Consider the following 27,214-nt stretch of genomic DNA (forward strand, 5'->3'; position numbering starts at 1 on the left):
GACAAAGATTTCTTGTGTTTACTAAGATTTTTTAACCAATTAACAGTTGAAAACATAATTTGATATTGATAACTAAGTACCTATAATTGATTTGAAAAAACAGATGCTGAATCTTTTTACTTCTAATTTTGCTCTACTAAAATGCTGTTTGAGGCTTTCTAAATTATCTCATCACGTCTTAATATAATTTTTCCCTTTAAAATGGATCTCCCAATGTTGACTGCACAGTGAGAACTTTGAGGCCCAACTAATTCAATGTGAGATAGGACAGCTTGGCCAAAGTCACCAGTCATTTTAACTGGACATTCTGATGGCAGGGGGTTGAGGGAGTGGGGGAGCAGTACCTCTTATGATCAAAGGAACTGGGGTGGCGGGGGCGGACACAGAGAGAAATAGCCGCCTCAGAAAAAGTGAACACCATAAAGTTGTAGAGGGTAGCTCAGTCATTTTTCAGCAGTAGATCAGTAACCAGAATTACACCAGAATGTTTCTTCCTTGATATATGCCAAAAATTTAGGTCCCCTTCTGTCCCAGACATCATCTAACAAGTGCTACTAAAGAAGGACACTTAAAATTTTACTAATCCTCTTTGTGGATTATCAATTCCACATTCTTCTCCTTTTTCTTCTCGCTGGTTGCCTTCTGAGTCAGTATGTTTGTCCCAGGGGGTTGCACATTAGGAGATGGGAAAAAAAAGAATTGAAACTCATGATTTTCAGTTTCCTATTTCTTGGTAAGATAACAGTTAAGAGGTTGGGAATTGTTCCAGTAAGTCCTTAGAAGCTAATCAGGCATCTAGGCATGCTTATAAGTTTTACTTCTTCTTTTGTCATAAAGTATTTGAGATAGCTTAAAAGAGTATATACAATAAAATAGCAAAGTACATGACTAAGTAGAGTTAGGAACACTGTAATTTAGAGTAGAACGTTAAGAAAGAAACAGATGCATTTCTCAGAGCGTAAAGCTTGGACTTTGGTGACCTGCTCTGGGGGCAGGCCCAGTGGGTGGGCTTCCCCGCCCCCCACCCCCCCGCCGGGGCTGGAAAACAAAGGCTCCGCTGCAGAGCACAGGACTCATTAATGATTTCCGCAAATATATCTCTCTTAAAAGTTGGAAAGAGGTTGAGAGTTAAGTGGGCTGACTTAGAATTCGCTTTTACTGTTAACCACAGCATTTAGCTAGACTCTCCTCCCACCAATGTTTTTCCATTTTTACCAGAAAAAGCCACTTGTCTCTGCTCAGCATTCGGCCCCTCCCCCACCTCCGCCCCCACAGTGAGATTGGCTCACAGCCAGCATCCCCAAACGGGGGGCCTTCCCTGCTGAATCTGCCTGGCGACCTCCTGATCCTCCTCCCTCAGGTCTTTAAACTCTGGTTTACCACCCTGCCTCTGCTGATTCAGGCACTTCCTCGCCAGAGGCTTCTTAAAGGCAAAAAACCTCCCTTTCCATCTCCCTTGTCCCTTCATCTCCTTCTCCCCTCTCCTTCCCGTCTTTCCTTTCCTCCTCTCCTCTTTCCCCTTCTCTTTCTCCTGGGTTTCATCCAGCCAGCTTTTCATGGGTATATCCATTGTCCTCTGAGTAGAAAGAGGAAGAAGAAATGGTCTGTACCCTCGAGGAGCTCACCATGGACGAGAAGGGGCATGAGACAAGAAGTTATAGTTCTGTGAGGGGGATGGCGCAGGCATGAACAGGACGATTTGTTAACCTGAAAGATGAAGTGATCAACCACTGAAACATCTTCACAGAGGAGAAGTGAGCCTGAATGTGGTCCAGAAAAATGAGCAGGAGGTGACCAGGTTGAAGAAGGGGCTCAGGAGTGTGATGGAGGGAGACAATATAGGCAGAGGCAATAGTCTCTTCAAAGGCTTGGAATTATGAAAGGACGAGGACATTGTGTGTGGTGAAGAGTCTGCATTTTGCCAGATAGGTCAGAGAAGGTCTTTGAACCAGGACGGTTGAGTCCTGAGATGCTCCCTCTGGTCGCAGGGAGCCGCTGTGGGAAGGTGAGCCAGGCAGAGGAGAGACTGGAAGGAAGCCAGTCAGCGGGATATTGAGTTTGGGAAAGAGATGAAGTGGGCTTAAACTGAACCAGCAACCTGATAATGGAAAGAAGAGGTAGGCTGGTGACTAACCAGGTGTGAAAAGAGAACCAGGGAGAAGAGTTAGGAAACTAGAAGGAGCTGCCATCATGAATGAGAAATAATAGCGTAATACATGGAGGACCAGTCTCCCTCTAGGAAGTCACTTGTCTTTCATTCATATATATATATATTTTTATTCCTCTTCTTTAAAATCATCTTAAAATCCATCTACCTTAGAGATATTGATTAATCGCAGCTTTTTGATATCCTAACATTTTATTTACACTTAGTCCTTCTTATGTAGGTATTTAACCATTCCTTCCATCCACGAATATTTATTGAGGATCTGCTGTGTGTCAGGCACTGGATTTGTGTCTGGGAGCACAACGGTGAAAAGACAGACAAGACATATGTCCTCACTGAAGCTGCTAGTATAGAGGAGTAGACAGGCAATAAGACATAATATTACATAGCTTGATATTAAATAGTTTGTATATGATATGAGAAGAAGTTTGAGGGATTGATAAGAGTCCAATTATACAGAGCCGTATGGATCATGGTCAAGAAACCGAATCTTATCCTAAGAGCAATGGACAAAAAGCCAGCAGGGCTTAGGGTGGTGACAAAAAGCAGGCAGGATTCTGGGATGTCTCTGAGGTTCGGGACTTGAGCAACTGGGTTGATGGTGGTTTCATACATTCAGGTATTACTATTTATTATTCAGGGGTGTGGTACATGTTTCACATATATTATTCTTTCGGCATCACAACCAATAAATGTGGAAATATTCGAGGTATCACATCTGACTCTACTATGTGTACCACAATGTGACATTGCAGTAAACGCATAGGGATTTAAAATCAGATGATGTGTCACATGTAAATGTGTGCTTCCATTTGTAAAAGTTGTAGTTCGGGGGCAAAAGAAACTTGAGCTATCTTAACCTTTTCTAATGAGGTGAGAAAATGGGTTATCAGGGAGAACAAAACTAAGGTTGAAACAAGAAACTAAAAGCTCCTAGGAAAACTATGGTCCCTTCTGCTGACAGTGTGCCTTACCAGAGGTTAGTTGTGGGGAGCAAAAGGACTACAGATCAAGGTAGAAATCAGTGAAGCCTTGGGGACCAGGGAAAGGGAATTATTCCTGTGTGTGTGGTTAGAATGGGAATTCCACCATCTCCCACCATCACCATCCACCAGGGTTCAGGTTAAGACTCATGCGGGCATCTGTGCTCGCTGGTGTCCAAGTGGGAAAGCTTGCGTCATTCCTTGGTTTGACGTCAACCAGCAGCACTTGCCGGAGTGCCTGGGCTGTCTTTGAAGAAGGAGAACAGGTAGAGCTAGGGTCAAGTGATGAGAATTTTCCATTGTGATGGCCTGGAATGTCTAGGATGGTTTATTAGCCTTCGCAAAAGACCCATTCCTTAGCTTAGGAGACTGTATTATAGGTCCATGGTTAAGTGAAATGCTCTCTAGTTCATTTTCCTTTCAATATTTTGGCTACTGAAGCTTTCAGGGAAGTATTTACCGAATTGCCATGTAATCGAATTGACTACAAAAGACTTGTGCACATTTATTTGAAGCATTATTTTTATTTTCTTTGCTTTTGAGAAAGTCAGTTACAATCTAACAAAATCTTTGTTGCTGTTGTTACAAAGGGAAACTAATCAAAGATACAGGTCATCTTAATTTTTTAAAGTTTATTAACTACAGCTATCATGACACTTTATATCAACATCATGCTTTACAGTGCACAAACGCTTGGTTACTTGTTTTCCATCTATACTCACAGCCACCCTGAGAGGTGAGCAGGGATGTAACTCCCTTTTCACAGATGAGGAAATGGGGAAATCGAGGAAAGAGTGAGTGCTGCAGTCACATAAATAGGGAGGGCTTTGGGATGTGAATCTCCATCATTTGACTGTAAGGCCAGTGATCTCTCTTCTGCATGTTGGGTGTGAAGTCCCACAACACAGGTGGGCATGGGACCCAGAATTTTTGAGCTGCTGTTAGGGAATTGGCACTGGCAATGCCATTCACACATCTTATTTCAATGAATCCTCACAACTCCAAGGCAATTCTCATCATCCCTACACTACTGATGAGAAAAAGTAAGCTCTGGGAGGTTAACTAGTTAACCCAACTTAGTGAGTGGTGGGGTTGGGATGTGAACAGGCCATCCAATTCCTGAGCTGACTCTATCTTAGCCTGCCTGTACTACCTTGTGAGGAAAGATCACACTGCATATTAAAATTATTAGATAACAGCAACATTCGTTTTATGAATTTACTAACTTGTTCTCTCCTCCACTTTTAGACAAAGGCTGAAGTAGATAGCCTGCTTGAACAGTTTTTACAAAGATGAATTTGCAAGAAATCAACACTTGCCTCTTAGAAGAGAATGAAACTAATGGTCTTAAATATAATTCTTTGGCCACAGCATTATTTGGTGCTACTTAAAAAGAATATGGAACAAGAAGTTTTAAATATGTGGAACTGCTGTGGCATGTCTCAGGGTCAAGTGAAGACCACGTGACGGCTGGCAAACCCAGACGATGATTTCTGTAACCCCAGGGTTTTGGTATACTAATTGCTTATGAACGTGGACATTCCATTCTTGACCTTTGAACTGAAGTAGTTTTCTTTATATTAATTTCCTTGTTTTCCTTTCATGCTGCTTGTGGCTAGGCCTATGTTCTCTGATGAGAGGTGCAGAATAGGGCCTTGGTTTAGCAACTGATGTAATGAAACTTATGGAATGAGTTGGCTGTGCTGGTTAGTGTTGCTAATTTTTCAGTTTAAAAAATGATACAGACATGTTGTTTTCCTAGATGACTGCTACATTGAGAAACTTGGTTGATTCACCATTAGCAAGAAGTAAGTTGCTAAGCATCAGTGCCCTTCCCCAGCTCTGTGTGGTGATGGGGCAGCACACAGACGACAAGGATGTCTGCACCAACATTGCCAGAATATTCAGGTAGGTAGATTAGGAAAACAAAGCAGCCTTACAGAAATGCCAGTGCTTAGATTTCAGGTTACTTTTAATATTTGTTTGTGTGGCTGGCAAGGTATCCTATTTTTGCTTCTTACACCTAGCAGCGAAGGTAAGTCTAGCTGCCCAAGTTTAAAGTAAATGATTTAAACTAATGACTCCATTTCCTATGTATTTCTAATGCGATTCTAAACTCATCAATTATGTCACTTTAGTTCTTTGGTGAGTTGTGAGTTATCCTAGTACTTTTACAAAACAAACAAAGACAAACAAAAATTTCTGTTAGCTTATTGGAGATAAAGAACTATATCACAAAACATGGCAAACTATCTGATATCCTTAGAAACAATACTTAACAGTTTTAACTCAAAAGGGGGACCATTGCTTAGAAAGTCTGATCTTACAATTTGTAATAGATTATTTTCTTTCAGTTGTTTGAACTTTGGCTCACACATTGACTATCACGTTTACACTTACTTTACTGCAGGAATGATCATCACTTGAATCCAGGTTGCCTCAAAGTAAGATGTCGATAAATTTCAGAACCGTCTTTAGAGTAAACATTTGTATTTCCTCCCTCATTGCTCTTTGCCAGTGTTTTTACGAAATGATCCTTTTCAGGAGACCTGGGCCTTTCTTGAACTATAATATGGTAGTTATTTAAATAAATAGAAAATTTCCTGAAGTCTTAATTGGTTATTGACCCCAGTTTGAGAATGCGACTCCAGATGTGATCTATTATTAGATCAGATCTATTATTATTTCCTGAGCTTTGTTCTGGGTACTTAATGACTCCCGATTTGAAGCACTATAAAATCATAAAGAGTTTATTTTTGTGTATGGTGGCACGTAGGGACCCAATTTAATTATTTTTCTAGGTGGAATAGTCAGTTGTCCTAGCACCTTTTATTGAACACACCATCCTTTCTTCACTAATTTTAAATGCCTACTCAGTCAAACACAGATTCCATACACTTGCAGGTCTGTTTTTCATTTGGTCCATCCTCAGACCAGTACCACACTGTTTTTGCTATTATAGATTTAATTTGTCTTACTGTAAGATAAAATGAATCCATTACTTTTTTTGTCTTTTATGAATTATATTCTTCTTTTCTCTTCCTGATGAGTTGGAGAATCAGCTAAGGTCCATGATGGGAACTTGAGGGTATGTAGAGTAATTGGAGTGGGAGCGGGGAGACCTTTATGATACTGAGTCTTCCATCTGTAAACATTTATGATGTCTTCTTTCATATCTTTCAATAACATTTCGTAATTTTTCTCCAAAAACATTTTGCACATCTTTCGTTAGATTTATTTCTTCGTGGCTTTTGCTGTGATTCTGAATGTAATCTTTCAAAAAATTGTTTTCTGATCTTTCAAAAAGTTGTTGCTGGTGTGTATGAATAATGTTGATGTTTGCTTATTAATTTTGTATCTACAGTTCTTAAAATATATTAGATATAAGCGTTTATCTATAGAGTTTCTTGGTTTTCTATGCAAATTGTCTGCAAATAAGAGTAATGTTTTTCCAATTATTACAACTCTTCATCCATGTCCCCACGTCTTCCTTACTGTGTCAACTTAAAATGTCCAAAGCAAAGTTGTGAGAGTGCTGTGCCTGCTTCCTTTATCCTGACTTTAAAGGAAGTGTCTTTGAGGTTTTACCAACTCAAAATAATATTTGCTATAGATTTTTGTAGATACTGTTTAGAAAGGTAAGGAAGAATTTCCTCTGCTGATGGATGTTAAATTTTCTCAAATGTTTGCCTTAAATATATTTTAATTATGTGGATTTTCTTTTTTTAATTTATTAATGTAGTAGATTACATGAATAGATTTTCTCATGTTAAACCATTACGTTTTGCTAGGTTTAGTTAACTAATATTTTGTTTAGGATTTTTCATCTATGGTTATGAATTAGATTGATCTGTACTTTTCCTTTGTCATATTGGCCCTGTCTGGTTTTAGTGTCAAGTTTATACCAGCCTCATAAAATGACTTGGAAAGTATTATGACTTTTTCTCTTTTCTAGAAGAATTTGTGAAAATTAAATTTATCTTTTTCTTGAAAAGTTTGTAGAATTGGCTTGAAAGACTATTTTATTCTGTGTGTGTGTGTGTGTGTGTGTGTGTGAGTGTGAATATTGTTGACTACTGATGCACTTTCTTTAATGGTTAGATACCTAATCACATTTTCTATTTCTATTTGTGTCAGTTTCAAAAAAAAAGTTATATTTTATGTGAATTTATTCACTTTATCTAAGTTTTCAAACAATATAAAGTGGTTCCAAATATTCTCTTATCATCCTTTTAATCTCCTTTGCATCTCTAATTATGTCTCATTTTACTTATTTTACTTATTTAACAAGTACTAATATAGTGCCTACTATATGCCAGGCAATAGTCTAAGTATTTTCCAAATACTAATTTATTTACTCCTTATAACAACTTTAGAGAGTAGGCACTATTGTTATTTCATTTTACATATGAGGAAATTTAGACATAGAGAAATTGGGTAGTTTTCCCAGGGTCACACAGCTAGTAAGTCTTAGAGCTACAATTCAAACCAGCTAGTCTGGCTCTCAAATTCGTACATTCAACCACTGTGCTACACTGCCTCTTCATTATTGATATTGATTTTTATTCCTAATTTTGATTACTTATGATGTTTCTCTTTTTTTTTGATCAGCCTTGACAAAGGTTAGCCAGTTTTGTTTTTTTTTTTTATCAGTTTGGCAAAGAACCAACAGATGTTTTCTATTTTATTCCCTTTGTTCTTATCCTTATTAATCCCTTTCATCTATTGTCCTTGGACATATTAAATTTTTCTTCTAGCTGTTTATGATAGAAACTCAATTCCTGTCTTTTCAGCCTTTTTAAAGCTATAATTTTCCTCTAAATACTGCTTTAGCTACATCCCACAAATTTTGATTTGTAGTGTTGTGTAGTATTTGTAGTATATCTAAGTATTGATTTTCATGTTTCTTTGACCCACAAGTTATATTTTTAAATTTCCAAAAGTATGTCTTTTAATGTATTTTTTAACTTGACTCCGAATTTACTTGCATGTTGACCAGAGAATGTAATCTGTGAGATACCAATGCTCTGAAAATTCACTGAGACTTGTTTATGGTCTGGTACATGCTGAAGTTTTTAAAATATCAATGATGTTTTACCTATTAATCTATCAATTAATCTATCATAAATTATCAGATTTCTGAACATCTCCCAATTTGATGTAAGTTTGTCAATATTGCCTTGTGAGTTTTGCTTGTTTGTTTGCATGCTTGCTTTCCTTAGGAATTTTGAAGCCATTTTCAAGGCTTTTTGCTTTAAGATCTATTTTACCTAATATTAGTATACCACTACCAGCCTAGTGTATTTAATATTTGCTGCTGATGGGGCCCGAAGGGATTTACAGGTTGGTATCCAACCAGATTTTGTATAAATTTCTTGGCTCGCATTTTCTGAAGCATGTGGTTGTGTAAATTTACACCATATATACGTGTTAGAAGCTTCAGATTTCTATTTTTCAAAGAACATTTTTTATTTCCCATCTCCATGCCCCCAGAGTCTAGAGCAGATAGCAAGCCTCCCTGAGGTTCTCTGGACTGGTGTGTGGACTATTTCTAGACTCCTTTTCATACACTCGGCATCACTTTGAAGGTCTGCATTTAAAGTAGCACTATGTGTACTTTAATTTTAAAGAAAAGCAAAGTTTATTTTTATTTTCCCATTTGGTATTTCTGCAGCAAACTTACTTCTTACCATGACTGCTGTGTTGCCTTGGCCAGCTATTCCGGATGTTATGCCTTGTTTTTGAATCTGATAAACAAATACCAGAAGAAGCAGGTCAGTTCTTCATGTGTTTAATTTTTCAGTGTGTCCTTGCATTAGTGTATTCATGTAAGCCCATGCTGAATGACTTTGTTTTGAATGTAAAGGTTTCTATTAGAATCTTCCATTAGACTTGTAACAAGCTGCTCTAGGAGGCAAAGAGTTACCTGCAGGCGTTGGGGAAGGAGTAGTTTGAGACAGAACAGGCCTCAATAGGATGTGGTTGTGATAGGAGGATTACTGCTTTAGAGAGGGAGCGAGTGGACGACCACAGTGTTATTCTTCCCAGTGGTCTGTAGACCCCTGCATGAGAGTCACCTTGGGGTGGGATGAGGTGCGCTGGTTATTTACAGACCCCACCTCAGGCCTAATCAGCCAGATGGATTGGGAGGTGCCTGGCCATCTGTACTTCAACAAAACCACAGGGACTTCTGATACAAACTGAAGTTTGGGATACTGCATACACTGGGTCTATTCTGAAGATTCATCTACCCCTGAAATTCTCTAATTCTTTGACCTCGTATTTAGAAGACAAAATTTCTGGGTAAGTATTTGAAAGAAATAATTTTGTTTTAATGGATTGGGTTAAAATGTATATAATTGTTAAAAAAAAAAACTCACAAATGACTTCCCCTTAATAAAACTATAATAGCACAAATATAAATTTTTATTATAAGTTTTTGAATAGTTGTTAAATGCAGTCTACTTTTATTCACTTTTATAAATGATTAAAGTGACATCAGCTCTTAAGTGGAAACATTTTATACATGAGGACTATATATATATATATATATATATATATATATATATATATATATTTATATATATATATACACATTTAAATATGGCACATTTTCAAAATCACATGTTTCATAAGTTTTCAATTAAATAATTTATGTGTATACTAAGAATATTGTGATTGTTATTATTATATTAGTCACATCAAAACCACTTCAAAACATAATCCCTATTTGCCACAAATAGCACTGAACTTATTTTTACCCAGCCAAGTACTCCTGCTGAGAATGACTAAATTTATCAAATTTTACACTATTAGATATTTATTAAAAGGTTACTGGTTTCTTTTTGGTTATATAGATGACAGAGAAAATTCTATGTTCTTATTATACCATTATTACATTTTAAAGATGATAAAACATTGCGTTAAGTTTTTATTTAATTGTTAAAAATTGATTTATAAGTTTGCAGTTAAGTTTTTGATTCTGTTTGGATTGCAAATGCTTTCCCCTATGCATTTTGTATTTTCTCTAAATTACACACTTAGAATGATTTCAAGGTACAGAATTTTCCATGTCAAAGAATAAATTTGATTAATCTACCTTAAAGTATTCACAATCTGCTGTTAATGTAAGTGTCCATTAAGCGTTAGCATTTATTAGTTTAGATTTTGGTACAATATATTGTCAGAACTGTAATCTTTAGACAAGTGAATTAACCCTATGAAAAGCTTAGGCACACCTATTCTTGGTTTTCTATTTTAAGGAAAAACTTAAAATGGTGGAAAAGTTTACTATAGCATTAAAAGAATTTTTTTAGATTAAACTTATAAAAAGATTTAGTTGTGGGTTTTATTTTGTAATTTTATTTTATGGATTTGCACTCTGGATTTTTGTTGTAATTTTATTTTACCCTCATTATTATTATTATTATTATTATTATTTGCTTTGCTGTTTTGATCATGAATGACTTAGATATCTGGAACTGGAGAAAAGACCTCTTTACCTTGCACTAGAATTTTCAAGTGTGTATGAAAGAAAGCACTTCTTTTTAATAGTTTGATTTTAAGTTGTCATAACCTGTAATTTTGTTAAAAAGGAAGAAAACCCATCAGCTGAGTACTGACAAATAGCCCTATAGTTTTATGGCATTGCTATTCCTCTGATTGTAGCTTAGGGGATGGCCATGTTTAATAAACAGACAAAAATTCTGGTATCTTGCCAATATGAGACACTTGAGATAACAGTATGATTAAGGGTATGCTTCTTCTGGTTCCAGGGACTAAAAGTCTTAAAGTTCATTGGCATAAAATTTTATCAAACTTGTTATTGAACTTCTTTTCACTTCAGACCAATAGTTACCTGCCAAGCAAAATTGTTGTTTAAAAGCCATATTTTTCTCTATCGATTTATATTATAATTTTATGTTTCTATTAAAATTATTTTGGTCCAAAATAGGATAAAGAGCACCTTGCAAACTACGTATAGTAACATGTCGTTTATTCAGAACCGTTAAGGAAGTGCTTAATTAATCCCCTTAATAACCAAACTTATTTTAATCATGGTGGTGAAAATCATATTCACATATATTACATAATTTCTTGCTCTCTTAGAAGATATTAAAAATAATTTAGCCTCTTTTTGATGCCAGAAGTCACTATTATAAGCATTAATTACTGCTCTAGAGGCTTTTTGTTCATACTAGGAACATGAGTCTATTGATGAGGTTCTTTAAATGTCTGTGTCTTCTTTTTTAGATTTCTCTCTTCCCTTTCTAATGGTTACCTCTGATTTTAGGTATGATTACCTACCTTTTGCAATTGCATACTTGCATGCAATTGGCCGGGGAACCTCATAACTAAACTTATTAAAAGTGAGACCCAAAAAGTCCAAAATAAAATTGAACATGAATAGGCCCTTAGTGAGAAGGGCCTAACGGGCTCTTTGATGAAATTTCTCTTGTCACTTCTCATCTTCAAGAGCCAATTTATATTTCAAGATGCACCTCTCATGTCCCCTTCTCTGTGAAGCCTTCCAAGACTAGTCACTTCTTCCCTCATCAGTGCATAATTTTAAAGACTTTAACATAATTAGTACACCCAGCTAGTACACCCAGAGCTAAGAACTCAGGCAGTATGTCTGTGATCTTAACCACTTCACTATTATTAAGAAAAATTATCCAAAATTTAGAAATAAGGTGTGGGGTAAGAGGCTACATGTCCTGACAAAGTCATGCTGGGGCATTGTTTAACAGGCAGGGTTTCATTCTTGAGAATGTGTCTGTGTTTAAACTTGCTATTTACCATTTGATTAGAACTCAGACACTATAAAGTTACAAAATAATTCATAGATTTCTCTCTGGTGGACAAGATATCCTCAAAAGTCATGGTTTTACTAACCTGTAGGCTGTTAGCCAAGTGTGTATCTAACCTAGTAATCTTATTCCAACCTTCTTTTTAATGCTGTAAACACCTAGTTTACCATTTTATTGGATCCCTCATTAATGAGACAAAATAATTTATAAATGTGTTAATTTTTTATTTGTATAAGAACATGTCGTTAACTTTATTAAAATCATACTTTGACTCTCTACTGTCTTTTTGTTGTATTAAAGAATGAAATTTTACCATTTTGAACCATCTTTGACTTTTTTTTTTTAGTAAGAGAAACAGATACATAATTTATACTTTCCTCAAAACCAAACTATTTTAGGAGAGCAGGGAAATTGTTCAGGCTACAAGGAAGTAGTTAGGTGTCCCAACTACTTCCTAAAATCACTAACCCAAAGCTCCCATAGGTCTTTGTAAATATTTCTTTTGTGATCTCCAAATGGCTATCATTTGTGTAGCTGCCTCACCCACGACTAGGAGTTTTGAAAGGACACAAGCCCTGTCTTGATAAACCTGAGATGATACTTGACATAGTATGCTCATGATAAGTGTCGAAAGAATGAATTTTGAGTATGTGAAATGTTTTGGAATCTGTAAAGTATTATAAAATATTTTTTTCTCTAGTACTTCTATAAGTACTCTTGTACTTCTTATATAAATATTTACTTTCTTCCCAGTTTGAAGGAGGAAATGATAAGAATTTTTCCCCACATCTTTCACGTTGGTGAGTTGCCATGCACAATAGTAAAACAGAAGCGATGGAGTTTAAATTACTTTGGACCAGCACGGCATCTTAGGTTCACGTTCCTCTTGGCCTAGGTGGCCAGTTGAATACGATTTGTTTTTCCTCCTTTCCTAGAAATAAAAGTAATTTCCAGAAATTCCACACCATGTTTTTATGTGAGTATATTAATCTGCAGTGGCTAAAACCTTTGCTACTGAGATTATTTTGGACAGTTGTGGTGTTGAACTGACCTTTGGAACATGCATCATCTATCCAGCAATGTTTTAAATAGAATGATCCCTTTCTATAACTGTATCTGTTTCAGCTCCAGGAAACATTTCTGCAAGACTAACCTGGGTTGTAGACATAGACTCTGGAGGCTTCAAACATCATCTCTTACTACACACAGCTATCACCAAGTAATTAAACTGTCGGAAGGCGGCTTTGTTCTGAGAGATTAAACAAGTTGCCTCTGTCTCAAAAGCCTGAGGACTACATTTAGAATCAGCAGAGATTTTATTTTTCAATTAAATCATGTTTATGGCTAACTCTATTTTCACGGAACATAGAAACAAAAATCTTAAAAAAAAAAAAAAAAAAAAAGAAAGAATTTTACACACCTCTTTAAGCGATCTTATCAACCAGGTGAGGAGCTGTGCAGGAAACTGTGGGCAGCTGTTTCCCTAGTCTACCAAGGGGGAAGTAGTGCTCAGAAACAGGTAAGCAACAGGGCTGATGGCTTCTGGGAGAAGCAGAATATTTCCTCCTCCATCTGCTGTTGTTTCCTATTAAAGGGGAAAAGAAAGGAAAAGAAATTATATGAAAGAATGACAAAAGCAAAAAATTTTCCCAGTTTTTGACATTATGCATATTCATCTCTTGTCAAGGTAAAGTCTGACTTCAGCATGTAAGAACAGGTCTTTTTAAAATTGGTCTATATCAAGTCAGCTGATAATAAGAGGTCGGGCATGAGTTTTTCACTTTTATTTTCTATGCATCTGTGTCGTGAGAATTATTTACAAGAAACATGGATTTAGGTTATTCTTAAAAGGCGATATTATAAAAACAGTAGGTAGTAAGATGGTGAAATTGCTAATTCTTTCTTGATTTAGATCAGTGGCTCCTAAACTTGGCTTATCATCAAGATTACCTGGGGAGTTTTAAAAATACAGGTTCTCAGGCCCCACCCTGGGAGGTTCCATTCAGGTCTGGGATGGAGCCCAAGAACCTATTTTTAAGAGGTTCCACAAGTGATTCAAATGAACAGCAGGCTTGGGAACCTAGGGTATAAATTAGTAAGGTGGTTCCTTGCAACATTTTTTCTCCAACATTGAAAGCAGAGTGTTTTCTACAAAACCTCAAGAGATTTTTTTAAGTGATTAATCAAATCAGCCACACAGGGTCAGTCTCTCTCTATAGGTGCGTGGCTGAAAGTGAATCTCACTTACAAAGCAGGAACCAAACTGGCAAGCTAGGCCAATTGGTGTGTCTCTCCAGTAAGTGGTGACAACCAAATGCCTTTTGCCTTTTGCACCAGAGGCTGAGGCATGCTTTCTTAGCTAGAGAAAATGGGATGATGCCCTAGACTCTTCCATGAATTTTCTCTGCCAGACTTGTGTCAAAACAAGTTGTCCTGAGACCAAGCACACCTATAGCATTGATAATATGTTGATAGCTGTCAAAATGATGAGGCTTCGGGCCCTTGTCAGAGTGGGCAACTTGGGAGAGATGTGCACAGGGCCTTCTGCGGGACCCTTTGAGCTGTCTGTCAAAGGGAGAACTCATTAATGTCAGTTGGCCAGGTCAGCCATGAGTTGTTGATTTGTTCGTGAAACAATCACCCAATTTTATTGTTAAAATAATCACCAAATATTCCTGCAGATGTCCTGCTTTGAGAAAGTTCAGTACCCATATCTAAACTTTCTAAGTTTGCAACAGATAAATTTGAGGGAGGTTTGTTCATTTAAAATAAAACGTGGTCAGATTTGCACCATCCCTCTTTGCACACAGCCCTTCAGTGATTTGGGCCTGTCTGTACAGGACGGTCATGGGATAAGCCAGGGGTCTCTGGTTCATCAACAGTCTCAGAAAACAGGAATACACTTCTCCCAGCTCCAACGAAGGACTCCCTCAGGGAGAATAAGGGAAACGTCTTTGGCTTGTGTCTATGAGATTAATTTGTCCAAGATCCACAGTACAACTAATAACTCCAGTTCCCATACACAAAAACTGAGACGAAAACATAACATGTTAGTTGGCTTAATGCAGTTTGAATGCTAAACTTTAGCATTAGGTAAGATATCTATTAAAAATGTGAACCAAAATTCAATTAAACAACAAATCTCATTTAAGAAATATGCACGGATTATATGCTTTATGGTGTAAACTGCATTTGGTTCAAACCAAATGTGCAGACAGATGGGCTGAGTAACAAAGGAATGAGCACGGTGGATAGCAGCCTTGCCAAAGCAGAGCTGCCTCAGGAGGTGCCTCTGACGTCAGCGTTGCTGTATGTAGCATCTCAGCAAAATACATTTGGGTTTATTTTTTTGAAAGAACATGAAGGGGTTTCTCCCATTTCTTTTGCAAATATCTACCGGCCTCAATTTTAAGACTGGCAATATTTTTGCCATGGTCACGGTCCAAAAAGAATAACCTTTATCTGCATTCCCATCACTTGTGTCCATTGAATAACTGTCTGTCTAAGCCTCTCTACTTTTAGAAATGGTCGTTTGTTTGTTTGTTTGTTTGTTTTGTTTTTCTTGGGAAGGGGGCGTTTGAGACAGAACTTTCAAATGCAGAACAACCATCAGAACCTTTGTAAACACTGTGTGGGAATCACCAGACATGTCCTTGCTTGTGCTGCTTTGAAAGTCATGCCTCCCTCATTCCATTCAGACTTCTTTGAGGGTAAGCAGCTGTCTCCAGCCATGTGAGCACTGTCTCATTTGAAGTGCTTAGGCATCGTGGTGTTGAAAATGCGACCTGGAATGTCTGGACAGTGTGGGCTGAAAGCACACAAACATCTGCCATTTTCTAACCGTTCATCTTTAAAGTAACCACAGCCGTGCAGCAGTCCAGAGATAACATGACCTCTCTGTCCCCTCCACCCTCTTTGGGGCCAATGAGGGTTGGTTAGGGAGGCCCACCCACTCCTTACCCTGGCACCTTGATGTGGCAACTTGGCTCCCTGCTCCTTCTCTGCCTCCTGCCTGGCAGGAGCACGTCCTGTGGCTCTCTTCCCAGCCCCTCTACAGGCACATTCCCAGTGGGTGCCGAAAGCGTTTGGCTGAGCTTGCTCCTTTTTTCGACCCTGGCCTTGGTCTGCACCCCTGACCGGGCAGGCAGGCGACACAATAAGCCCTCAGCTTGTTCATTCTTTCCAGCTCCTGCTGCTTTGCCCTTGTAGAACTGGCTCTTCCCCCACTCAGCACAGAACTCAAATGCCTGATTTATGTCTGCTGACTTAAGAGAGAACGGAGCACAGTGAAATCCTAGCATCGCCCTGCTGCTTTGAGCAATAGCCACATTCAGAAGCACACAGCGGATGCTCAGTAAATGATTGCTGATGGAACGGATAGATGGATGGAGGCGTCAAGTATAATCTCTTCTGGTTTTTAAGTGATTTTCTACTAGATTCTGGATTTTGTGTAACATTTTGTATTCTTCCATTGTGTGCGGTTCAGCACTTATGCAAACTGTTGAGCAACTTTCAACACCCCAGAGTTAATTAGCATTTTTGCAGTAATGCAGTCTGTCTTCCAGAATGGTAAAATTTGTCTGGTCTTCTAGCCACCTGTAAACTCAATTCATATTGGGGTTTTGATTGAGGGTGGGAAGTCGGCTACACATTGCAAATTTCAAATCCTGACTCAGCTCTCAGATCCAGATTGCACGAGTAGTTTCTAACCAAGTTTTAAAAAGGGCATGTGGATTAATTCTCTGGTAAAGAGGTTCCAATTTTAAGCAAATTTACAACCCCTTCAATTTCAACCCATTCTTGAAAATTTTTCTAAAATGTTTTCCTTTACTTAAAAGTAGCCCGCTGCTAAGTGAAGTCTGCGGAACATGGTTTATTCTGTGACAGCTTGAGGTGGATCCTTCTCCATGGTCAACATCAATCATTTTAAGGTGCAGTAGGAAGGGTGCGGAAGTCGGGAAGGAATGTGTTCACTGTGGCTGGCCGTGGGCAGGGAGTTGCGTGAAGTGATTCAGAAGGGGTCACATGGGGCCAGATGGTGCACTAGATGCTGGCTTTGATATTTAATAGGCAGTGAATGTTTTTCAGCAAGGAAATGATGCCAGAACTGTGCTTCAAGAAGTGGTGTTAACCTTGAACATGCAGGGAGGAACCCGTCAAGGATCTCTAACAAGAGTCTCCCAACAAGTTAACCAGAGTGGGCATGTGAAGGGGGGGAGTTGGAGGAGATTTCGAGATGACAGTGGAGGAAACCTGTTGACTGGATGGTGATAGGGGTGAGATAAGGAGGAATCAAAGATGCCTCTAAGGCTGAGTCTGGCAGATTAAGAAGGCTAGGGTCATTGGGAATTTGAAAAGATGGGTGGATGGTGGCTTTGGAATCCACCCAAGCCCTGCCTCTTTTCTTTACCAGTGTTGGCCTTTGGGGTCAGTGAGCCTCTTAAATCCTTGGGTTCCCTATCTTTGCGTAGGGGGCAATTTCCTTCCTTGACTTGAGGCCAGTCTCCCTCATGTGGGGAGGGGCATTCGACAGCCACTGCCACCACCACTGCAACTTCACGCAGACCATTCTGCTCATAGTGTCCTGCTCCCTGTTTTGCTCCAGTTAATTTTATTTACAATCATGTGCAGCCCATTCAGACTGAGTAAAGTAGTTACTCATTAGGATGCAACATATGTGGAACTAAAGAGAATATCCCACAGGCTCTGACTGGAACACATGGCTGAGGTCAGGCTTCTTATAGTGAGTGTACCTGCCTGAGCTCTGGTTGGCCGTGGCTGTTGCTAGGCTGATTCCATTTTAAGCAAAATTAGAAAGTCAATATGAACTGGTTATACTAGACTCCCTTCTTTTTTAAAAAATATATATTATCTCTCTTGATTCATCTTCTGCTATTTCAAAACTACATAGCTATGGTAGGAATATGCAACTCTGTGTTAAATTTAATAAAAATGCTATAAAAGTGGAGTGTTAATACATAGGTAGTTCTCAGATATTGTCTAAGGAGAGAATCTGTACCTCAAAGGTGAATGGTATATTGATGAGTTTTCTGCTGTGGAATTGGTGGTCCCTACAAATTAATGATTTTGGCCTTTCTCCAATTTTTCAAATCTTTATAGGATTTTTATTAAGTGATATTTTGTAGACTCGAGATGAACTGTGGCTGTGAAACAATAAATAACCTCTCCATAATACTGTCCCAGTGCATGCAGTCCTCTGCACGGTACAGAGGCCGCCCGTGGTGAGCTAAAGGACCATGCAAAGCCCTCTTGTTCAGCCTCCTCTTTCAGAATTCCAGATGAGTCAAGACAAGTGCTGGCTTGGGAATAAGGAAACACCACTTCTGCCAACCTCCTGTGAGACTGCTTCTATTTTGGCCTTTTTTCCATGCTCCCTGGATTCGTGGAGAATATATTTGAGAAATGGTGGGGTGGGGTGGTGGGGGGCGGGGGAGAAAAAGAGAAAAAAAAAATGCCTTAGCCAACTCTGAGAAAGAAGATAGAAACAGTGAGCGTAGCAGTTGCTGGAAGTTTATTGCTTCAACGACGCAATCTGCTGTCCCCATTTGTGGCTCTCACATGCCATCCTTCAGTTGGCACCGTTGCTGCCAGGAACCACCCCCTCCTTTTTCTCTCTGAAAGCAAGGAAAATGGTATAATAGCAGTATTAACTGTTCCCGCCTGAAGCCTAGTTTCTTCTTTCCACCTCAAACGTATTATTCATCTATGCCATGTTAGGACCCACAGACATGTTGGATTCAAACAATTTTAGAAGTGGAAGGGGCCTGAGGGAATTTTTCAAAGAAGGGAAAGTAACACTTGGTCTTCTCGGATTAGACCACATGTAACAGTGGGTAAAGGTCACTTGAATTTTGAAGAATGTTGATCTCTAAGGAAACCTGCTTTTATACAGACAGCCACGATCTAAATACTCTTGACAAACAACAATGAGAGGTAGAGGTGGTTCAGGGCCAGAGATGCCCACTGGATTAGACTACCAGAAAAAACAAACAGGGAGGTGGAGGTGAAGCAACAGGGCCTAGGAAGAGAGAGAGTGGAGATTAAAAATAGTCCAGCATCCTTCAGAAGACGGCAGTGACATTTTAGGAGGTAAACTGATTAGTGCTAGTAATGATTTAGTGAGCAGAATACAACTATTTATTAAATTCTTTAAAGAGCCATTTAAAATCACGTATGTCTTTCCCATCTCACTTAGTACGCTTTTGGAAATGGGAGAAGAGAACAGTTCCAGGAAACAGTGTGAGGTCCAGAGATGTCTGACATAACTGCTGTCAAATGCATGAGGGAAGTTGCTCTGCAGATTGTAGAGACTGGGAACAGCTTTGTTCAGATGAAGGAACTGGAAGTTATCACTTTTAGCGAATTAGTTAATTTGTATATCTCAGTGCTTGGAATAGTGCCTGGTACTATGTGTTAAGTACCATGTGTTAGTTACTGCTGCTACTACTACTACTACTGTTATTATTATAATTTTTCAGAGGTAGAACTTAGTGTCTTTAAACAGAAATCACATATCAAAATTTATGCAAAAAGCTCCTATTGCTTGGCTCAGCAAATATAAAATAGAATTTTCCTTCAAGGAACCTAATTCTTAGAAATCACCCCTATGCTGGCTGGAAAACCAGCGGCTCCTCTGTTGGGTGTGGTCAGGGCAGAGGCTTTCCTTCCAGAGTCCAGGGAGGAGTCTGAGCTGTCTCGAGTTACCTGAAGTAACCATTTGGTTTTACCTGAAGTGAAATGCGAGTATTATAATGAAATGGTGTGTACTTGTCTTAGATTTAAGACCCACAGGCTTTAGCTTCTGTAAGGAACTGTCTGGTGAACAGACAAGGTGACTCCAGGCACCAGGAAGGGGACTGTCCTGGGTACTCTTTCTCAAGGCCCAATCCTTTCCCCTTGCCAACCCTTCTGCCATCCCCGCCACATATCTGCATTTTTCAAAGTTGAATTCAAATTCATCTGTAAACTTTGCTAACCGCCAACTGAGCATCCTCTTATCTAAATTCTTCTAAGACCATTGGGTCTGTCCCTCATTGTTTCATGCTACTAACAGTATATTGATGGTACACGAAAAGGGTTCAGAACAATACCTGAATCATTACTCACTACTATTTGTGTTTTATATGTTTTGTCTCAGTTAATCTCAAAATACATTATTTTCCCAGTGAGTTAATGGAGGTACAGAGAGGCTAAGTAAAGAGACATACAAGAACCCGGACCGCCTGACTCTTAAGCTGGGAGTCATAATCCCCTTTGGTGTCCAGCTTCTCGTTTCCATAGTCTTGTCTTCTCAAATAGATTCGATAGAAGCCCTTCAGAGAACCTTGTCGCAAACTTGCTATGTATGTTGTTGAACAAACTCAAAAAAGAGCCCGGAGGTTTGGGCTAGAAATAAATGATAAAGATTTATTCAAGGGTCTTGGATTTTGCAAATGGGGAAAACAGCTAGGCAAAAACCCAGAAGTGTTCCAAAAAATAAAGAAGAGTTTTATAGTAAAAAAATGCATTCTTCGCCCTAGGATTTGTCCGGGATGGTTGTCAGTCAGGTGGCTATCAGTCTAGAGGATGGATGTCAGGTAGATGTGGCCTAGGTACGTGAATCCTTCAGGGGACAATCAGAGGGTTATCTGGAGGTCTAGATATATATCCAGGCATTGACACAGGACTGGAAATTCAAAAACGTTTGTGTTCCCAGGCTGGTTAAAATAAGAACAGAGTCTTTCCTCATGTCTCACCCTTTGTAATGTTAATAATTTTAGCAGCTTGGTTAAAATGACTCCATTTTATATACTCCCTATCTTCACTCTTTCCTCATTACATATTCAAAGCCTCCAGAGTGGGTTCTCCTGACCGGATAACTGTCGTATTGGTGGCACGCTGAGCTGAGGTTTTCCCCGGTGACCTCTCTCCTGGTCTAGCTCCAGTTTCTTGCCATAGTGTTAGACTTCGTCCTTTCCTAATGTTGGGCAATGGTTCCCAGCTGCACAAGCAGCAGCCTCACTTCTTCCCGACCAGGGCCCAGGCAAACTTCTTCTTCAAGAACAAGCAGAAACAAGTTGGTATTGGCAGAGTGACCCTGGACAAATCCAAAAGTCTTGTCCTTTGTCCTAAATCTTCCTCTGTCTCTGCCACACACATTCTCTGTGCTGCCCCCAACCTCCCAGGTCCCACTTGGACCTGGCTCCCCATAAAAACAAGCCCAGGTCTCTGCCTTCTGTCCTCATTCCTTAAGGCTGCTAATAACTACTAATCTGATTAAAAAAATAAAAAAAAAAGGTTAATCGGAATCTCCCAGTGACACATTTACATGTTTAAAGGAGATAATTCCGTAACTGTTCTGAAAGTAGGTAAGGCAAAGGACATTATTAACTGACAGCCATGTGGGAAGCAGGGCAAGGATGTAGAAAGGACTCCAGGTCTAGATTATCCTGGGTTCGAATCCTGACTCCATCTTCACTAGCTATGTGACCCAGCACTTCTCCAAGCTTGTTCCTTCTCTGTAAAATAGCACAGCACCTGGCACAGTAAGTGTTAGCACCCAGGCCAGTTGCGGCCCCTCAGTAAGCTTTCCTTTAAAGTCTCCTCCTCCCAGGACCTCCCTCACCACCGTATATATGACCGACCATACTCATACGTCTGTTGTTGTCAAATTAATCATTGCTTTTGTTTCTGGTTTAGTTGTAAAATGTTCTCAGCTTGGGGTTGTTAGAAACATTTCTTTATTGTGAAATATATCTTATATACAGGAAAGTGCATGCTACACATATGTACCATTTAGCAAATAGTTATAAAGGTGTCACCCGTATAATCACTACTCTGGTCAAGAAAAGACAAGTACAGTACTGCTTTATAGTGGTATACAGATATAACACGGTAGATTTCAACTGGGGGCAGTTCTGCTCCCTGGGAACATTGTTGGTTGTGGCATCTGGGGAAATGCTACTGGCATCTAGCAGCAGAGGCCAGGAATGCTGCTAAACGCAGGGCCATGACCCACAGCAAAGAATTATCCAGCCCCCAATGTCAGTCGTGTCCAGGCTGAGAAACCCTGCTATTGCCTTTATTGCCTGATTTTTAGAAACGCAATGCTTTAACACAGGATGATCTTTCAGGAAAAGATTTGGATGCTCCAGAAACCTGTTAATGTCAAAACTTAGATTTATATAATATAGTATTATTAAAACGATATCTCTGTTTTCTGGGATAGGGAGAAAAAAAAAAAGGCCAACCAGAATTTCAGATGGAGGAACGGAAGTTAATAGACTTTGCTAATAGCATCAATCAGTTTGTATTCTTTCACTGCTGCCAAATGCTTTTTAATCGTCTGTCAGTTTGTACCAATCTTGGGAATCAAATCCTGTACAAGTTAGTCAAAGCCAGACATGTTCCATTTTACTATTAATTAAGTCATGAATAAATTAAATACTGTACTCTTTCCAACAACTTGTCCCAGTAACTCTTCGTCTTTAATTTATTGCAGGACTTAGTCGTTCGTATTGTTTTTATTCTTGGCAACCTAACAGCAAAAAATAACCAGGCCCGTGAACAGTTTTCCAAAGAGAAAGGGAGCATCCCAACTCTGTTGTCGTTATTCCACACATTCTCCGAACTGGATCTGCATTCCAGGAAGCAGGTGGCTGAAGGAGAGGAGCAGCCCGAGGCCCAGACGCCACAGGCCCAGGTGGAGGATGTGCTCATCAAGCTGACCCGCGTGCTCGCCAACTTGGCCATCCACCCGGGCATCGGGCAGGCCCTGGCCGCCAACCCACACGTAGTGGGCCTGCTCCTCTCCACGCTGGGTAAGACCCTCAGCCCGCCCGGCCACAGTGCACACAAGGGAAGCTGCCCCCTACAGCCAGAGACAGTTCTGTGGGTTAGATGTGGCGAGAGTTTTATTGGTACGGTCAGCTCACCTTAATGAGACTTCTCAGTCATGTGAAAGAAAATTCCTCTTCTGTTCAGAACTGCCTCAAAAGTGATCCATAATTTAGAAAAAGCGAGAAGAAGAAGTAGTACTACAGATTATTACTAACCCTCACTGAACTGTACACTTTAAGAGGGTGAATTTTATGCTATGTGAATTATATCACAATTTTTAAAAAGCATACCGATCAAATTACCAAAAATTGGCCAAACTAACCACAAAGAGTTGAAAACCCCCAATTTTTCCATGGTTAGTCCATACTATTAAAGTTGATCTATCTTTTTATTTTTTTCAGGTTGTTCCATTATCTGTAGTTATGGCCCCCAGTCATTCAGGTCCCCTCTTTCTCCTGTGTTAGTCAGCTAGGGCTGCCATAACAGAATACCATCGACTGGGTGGCTTACACAACAGAAGTTTATTTCTCACAGTTTAGAGGCTGCATTCTCAAGGTCAGAGTGCTGGCCTATTCGGTTCCTGGTGAGAGCGCTCTTCCTGACTTGCAGATGCTGTAGTCTCACTATGTGTTCACATGGCCTTTCGTCGATCTGTGCACGTGGGAAGAGAGAGAATGACCCCTCTCTTCCCCTTCTTATAACTCTGCCAGTCCTATCTGATAAGGACTCTACCCTTATGACTTCATTTAACTCTAATTACCTCCTAAACCCCCCATCTCCAAATACAACCATATTGTAGGTTAGAGCTTTAATATACGAATTTGGGAGAATGGACACAATTCAGTCAGTAGTATTCTGCCTCTAGCCTCCAAAAATTCGTATCTTTCTCACATGCAAAATGCATTCATTCCATCTCATCAGTTCCAAAATCTAAGGTCCCAAATGTCATTTAAATAACATCTAAATCAGATATTGTGAGACTTGAAGTATGATTTATCCTGAGGAAAAAATTCCTCTCCTGCTGTCAACTTATAAAACCAAACAAGTTACGTGCTTCTAAACACAATGACGGGACAGGCGTAGGGTAGGCATTCCAATCGCAGAAGGGAGAAATGGGAAAAAAGGAAAGGGGTCAGGTCCCAAGTAAGTCTAAAACCTAGCAGGGAATTCCATCAGATCTTAAAACATATACTGGTCCTTCAGCCAGGGGGCCCTCCACCCACAGAGGCCAGCATGGGGGCCAGCATATGAGAGACACTCAATGAATCCTTGGAGAAAGAAAGAATAAATGAGTATAGGTTTTCTGTAGCATAAAAAATGACCGAATCTTCCTTTGAATAGTGTAAGCTATGAAAACGCATTTCTCTTTAAAGGCCATCTCTCTTTAATGAAAAGAAGGTCAAAAAGAGAGAAAATTAAACCCGAGACGTAAGAGCGAGCCCAGTCCTCCTGTTCAGCTCATAGCCCCTTTCTTATTCCCGGAAGAACCTTGATTCCATACAAGAGGTGAAAGGGACTTCTTAACCAAGCAAGTCTGAGGCCACGGTATACGCAGGTGCTGAGGTGGCTCCCTCCCAGGCTGGGGCAGGGCTTCCAGAGCAGGCCGGGACCAGGTGGAGAAGGGAGTGAGGGCACTCTAGGCCCCAAGGGGCATGCAGGGTCAGAGGTGAGAGGCAGAGGACCTTTCAAGTTGCTGTAATTAGTTTAGTGTAACCAGACTCGCGACTTTTCCTCTGACTGTCAGACCCATGTATCCAACTGCCTTACCCCTCACCAAATATATTTCAAAAGCACCTCAAAGCATCTAAAGTCGAACTCATGACCTTTCTTCAAACTGAGCCCTCTTCCCATGTCCCCAGTTCACAGAATGCGATCCCCATTCATCCAGTCATGTAATCCGGAAACCTAGGAATCGTGCTGGGTGATTCTTCTCCTTGCTCCCGATGTGGTTTTCACCGCATACTATCCACTTTCCTCCCTAAATAGTTTTCCAGTCTGTCTACTCTGCTCCATCCCCACCCAAGTCTAAGTGACACAGGAGGCTCCTCTCTGACATCCTTGCATCTGCCCTTCTCTGCACTGCGGCCAGAGCAGTCAGGAGAGATGAGTCAGGAGGCTGAGTAGGGGTCAGGGACAGAATTGCTGAGGGTCTTGTGTGCTAAGCTAACGCATTCATTCATTCATTTATTCTTCATTCACTCACTCACATAGTATTGCATTCAGCAACGATTCATTGAGCACCCGCTACATGCCAAACACTGTTCAAGGTGCTGAGACTGTAGCTATAAATAAAACAGACAAATCACTAGTCCTCGTGGAGCTTATGTTCTAGGGATAGAAAACATACATTAAACATAACAAGTCAAGTGGTCACATGTGCTATGGAGAAAATTAAAGTGGGGTAAAGGAAAGAGAGACTAATGGGTGCCATTTTATACATGGTAGTTAAGGAAAGTATGTCCAATAAGGTGACATCTGAGCAACAACCTAAAGCACATGAGGAGTGAGCCAAGTGGATAACTGGAAAAAGAGTATATTCCAGACAGAGGGAATACCAGTGCAAACAATCTCAGACAGGACCATGTTGACACAATAATATGCAGTTGATATTAGGAGTCTGGGGGCTAGAGCAGAGAACGAGGCCGTAGAGGCCAGGACTGGGGCAGTCCGGGTGGGGCCTAAGAGCTAAGTGAGACTAATGACATTATCTGACTACCTCTTAAAGGATCACCTTTCTGAGGATAGACTCAAGGAGGTAAAAATGGAGCAAGAGAAGCCAATTAGGGGGTGAGAGATAGACCAGGTGGTAGCAGAGAAAGTGAGGAGTGACCAGGTTTCTGTGTGTTTGGAGGGGATCGTTGATAAGAGTTACGGATGGATTCTGTCAGGAGGTGGGAACAGACTCCCAGGGTGGAGCCTCTGTCTCTCATAGGTCAGGGTCAGGGCACACCAGAGGGGATTAGAGACTCTGGGCTCCCTGGTGTGTTGGCATTTTTTGCTTTGCTACAGACACAGGGCCTAGATCAGCCTGACTTTTCTAGGCCTCTGGCTGGAGGGATGGAGGGAGCTTAGAGTTGTTCTAACCCTGAGAGGAGTGGCCCTTGCTCTTGGTACGTTTCCCTGCAGGAAAAGACATAGAAATAAAGCTGTGAACAGCAAGGGCAGGCAGTGCACCTGCCCAGACCTTGCCCGGGATAATGGCTGATGCCTGTCACTGCTGTTGCAGTTAGGATGGCATTCTTTCTGGCCCTAATACGAGTCTGTGACACCCTTATCCTTACTTTGTTTCAGAATACAAGTCAATTGATGATTGTGAGGAGCTGGTGATCAATACTACAGCAACAATCAACAACTTATCTTACTACCAAGTGAAGAATTCCATAATCCAAGACAAAAAGCTACATATTGCTGAATGTAAAGTTTAGAGTTGGGTTTGGCAGGATGCATGTTCATTTAAGGTTCTGATTTTATTAACTACACACAAGACTGGAGGCCTGCATATTTTCTGATTTCCCAGCACAACATCTAAGAGCCTGTTTGATTCTTAGAAATGAGATATATGGGGAAATTAGATATAGGGAAAAGTTAGTTTCTTGGTTCTTGCTAAAGTCCCCCACAGTTTGTATTTTATTATTACTTTTAAATTTTGAGTTATTAGTATCAGTTCTTAGTATCAGTATTTATCATGAATATTGAGTTGTGATATTGGTTTCTAATAGCCTTTAAATCAAAACTGATTTCCTTGATTTCATTCCTCTGTCTACCAAACCCAGTGCTCTTAAAGCTTCTCATGAGCAATAACATGGATGGAATCCTAGAGGCTGTGCGTGTTTTGGGAAATCTCTCCCAGGACCATGACATCTGCGATTTCATTGTGCAGAAGAATGGTGAGTTACTGACACTTACATTCATAAACATGCACTTCTTGCCAATAAACAGAGAAGCAGTTTCAGAGCTGGGGTCATGACAATGTGATACTTGTTTCTGCTTTGGGACAAGTAGTGTTTTACATTCTGTTCCGTCCATACATAAGGCTGTCAGCTGAGGATGCCAAGATGGATCTAGGCAGTGTTCTCAGTGTTCCCTCTCCCTCGTGAGTGGTCTTCTGAGTTCCAAGATGGGGTGTGTGTGTGTGTGTGTGTGTGTGTAAGGGAAATGAGTTATCTATACTCTCATTTTTGTCCTTGGGAGTGGACTCAAGAGACCCTCCCCTTCATGTGCTAGAATGTCCATTACAGTACTGCTTGTAACAGCAAAAATGGAAACAACCTAAATGTCCACCAACAGGCAAGAGGATAAATACATTATGGTAATATCAATGCAACAAAATGTTCTCCAGCAATAAAAATAAATGAACTAAAGATTCATGGATCAACATGGATCAGCCTCAAACACATAAATAAAGGAGCAAAAAT

At 39.9% G+C, this 27,214-nt stretch overlaps 1 protein-coding gene across 1 annotated transcript in view; it reads left to right on the forward strand.

Annotated features, from left to right (window-relative positions):
* ARMC2 (armadillo repeat containing 2) overlaps positions 1–27,214 on the forward strand; it is an 87,002-nt gene that overhangs the window by 52,492 nt on the left and 7,296 nt on the right. Inside the window, exons 11-15 of the mRNA XM_039869980.1 lie at positions 4,913–5,058; positions 8,825–8,924; positions 22,462–22,780; positions 26,091–26,213; positions 26,573–26,686. Of these exons, the coding sequence (XP_039725914.1) occupies positions 4,913–5,058; positions 8,825–8,924; positions 22,462–22,780; positions 26,091–26,213; positions 26,573–26,686 (802 nt within the window). The remainder of the gene's footprint in view (positions 1–4,912; positions 5,059–8,824; positions 8,925–22,461; positions 22,781–26,090; positions 26,214–26,572; positions 26,687–27,214) is intronic.

This window comes from Pteropus medius, unplaced genomic scaffold, assembly GCF_902729225.1.
Source record: "Pteropus medius unplaced genomic scaffold, Ma_sr-lr_union100, whole genome shotgun sequence".
In the NCBI taxonomy this organism is placed as follows: Eukaryota; Metazoa; Chordata; class Mammalia; order Chiroptera; family Pteropodidae; genus Pteropus; species Pteropus medius.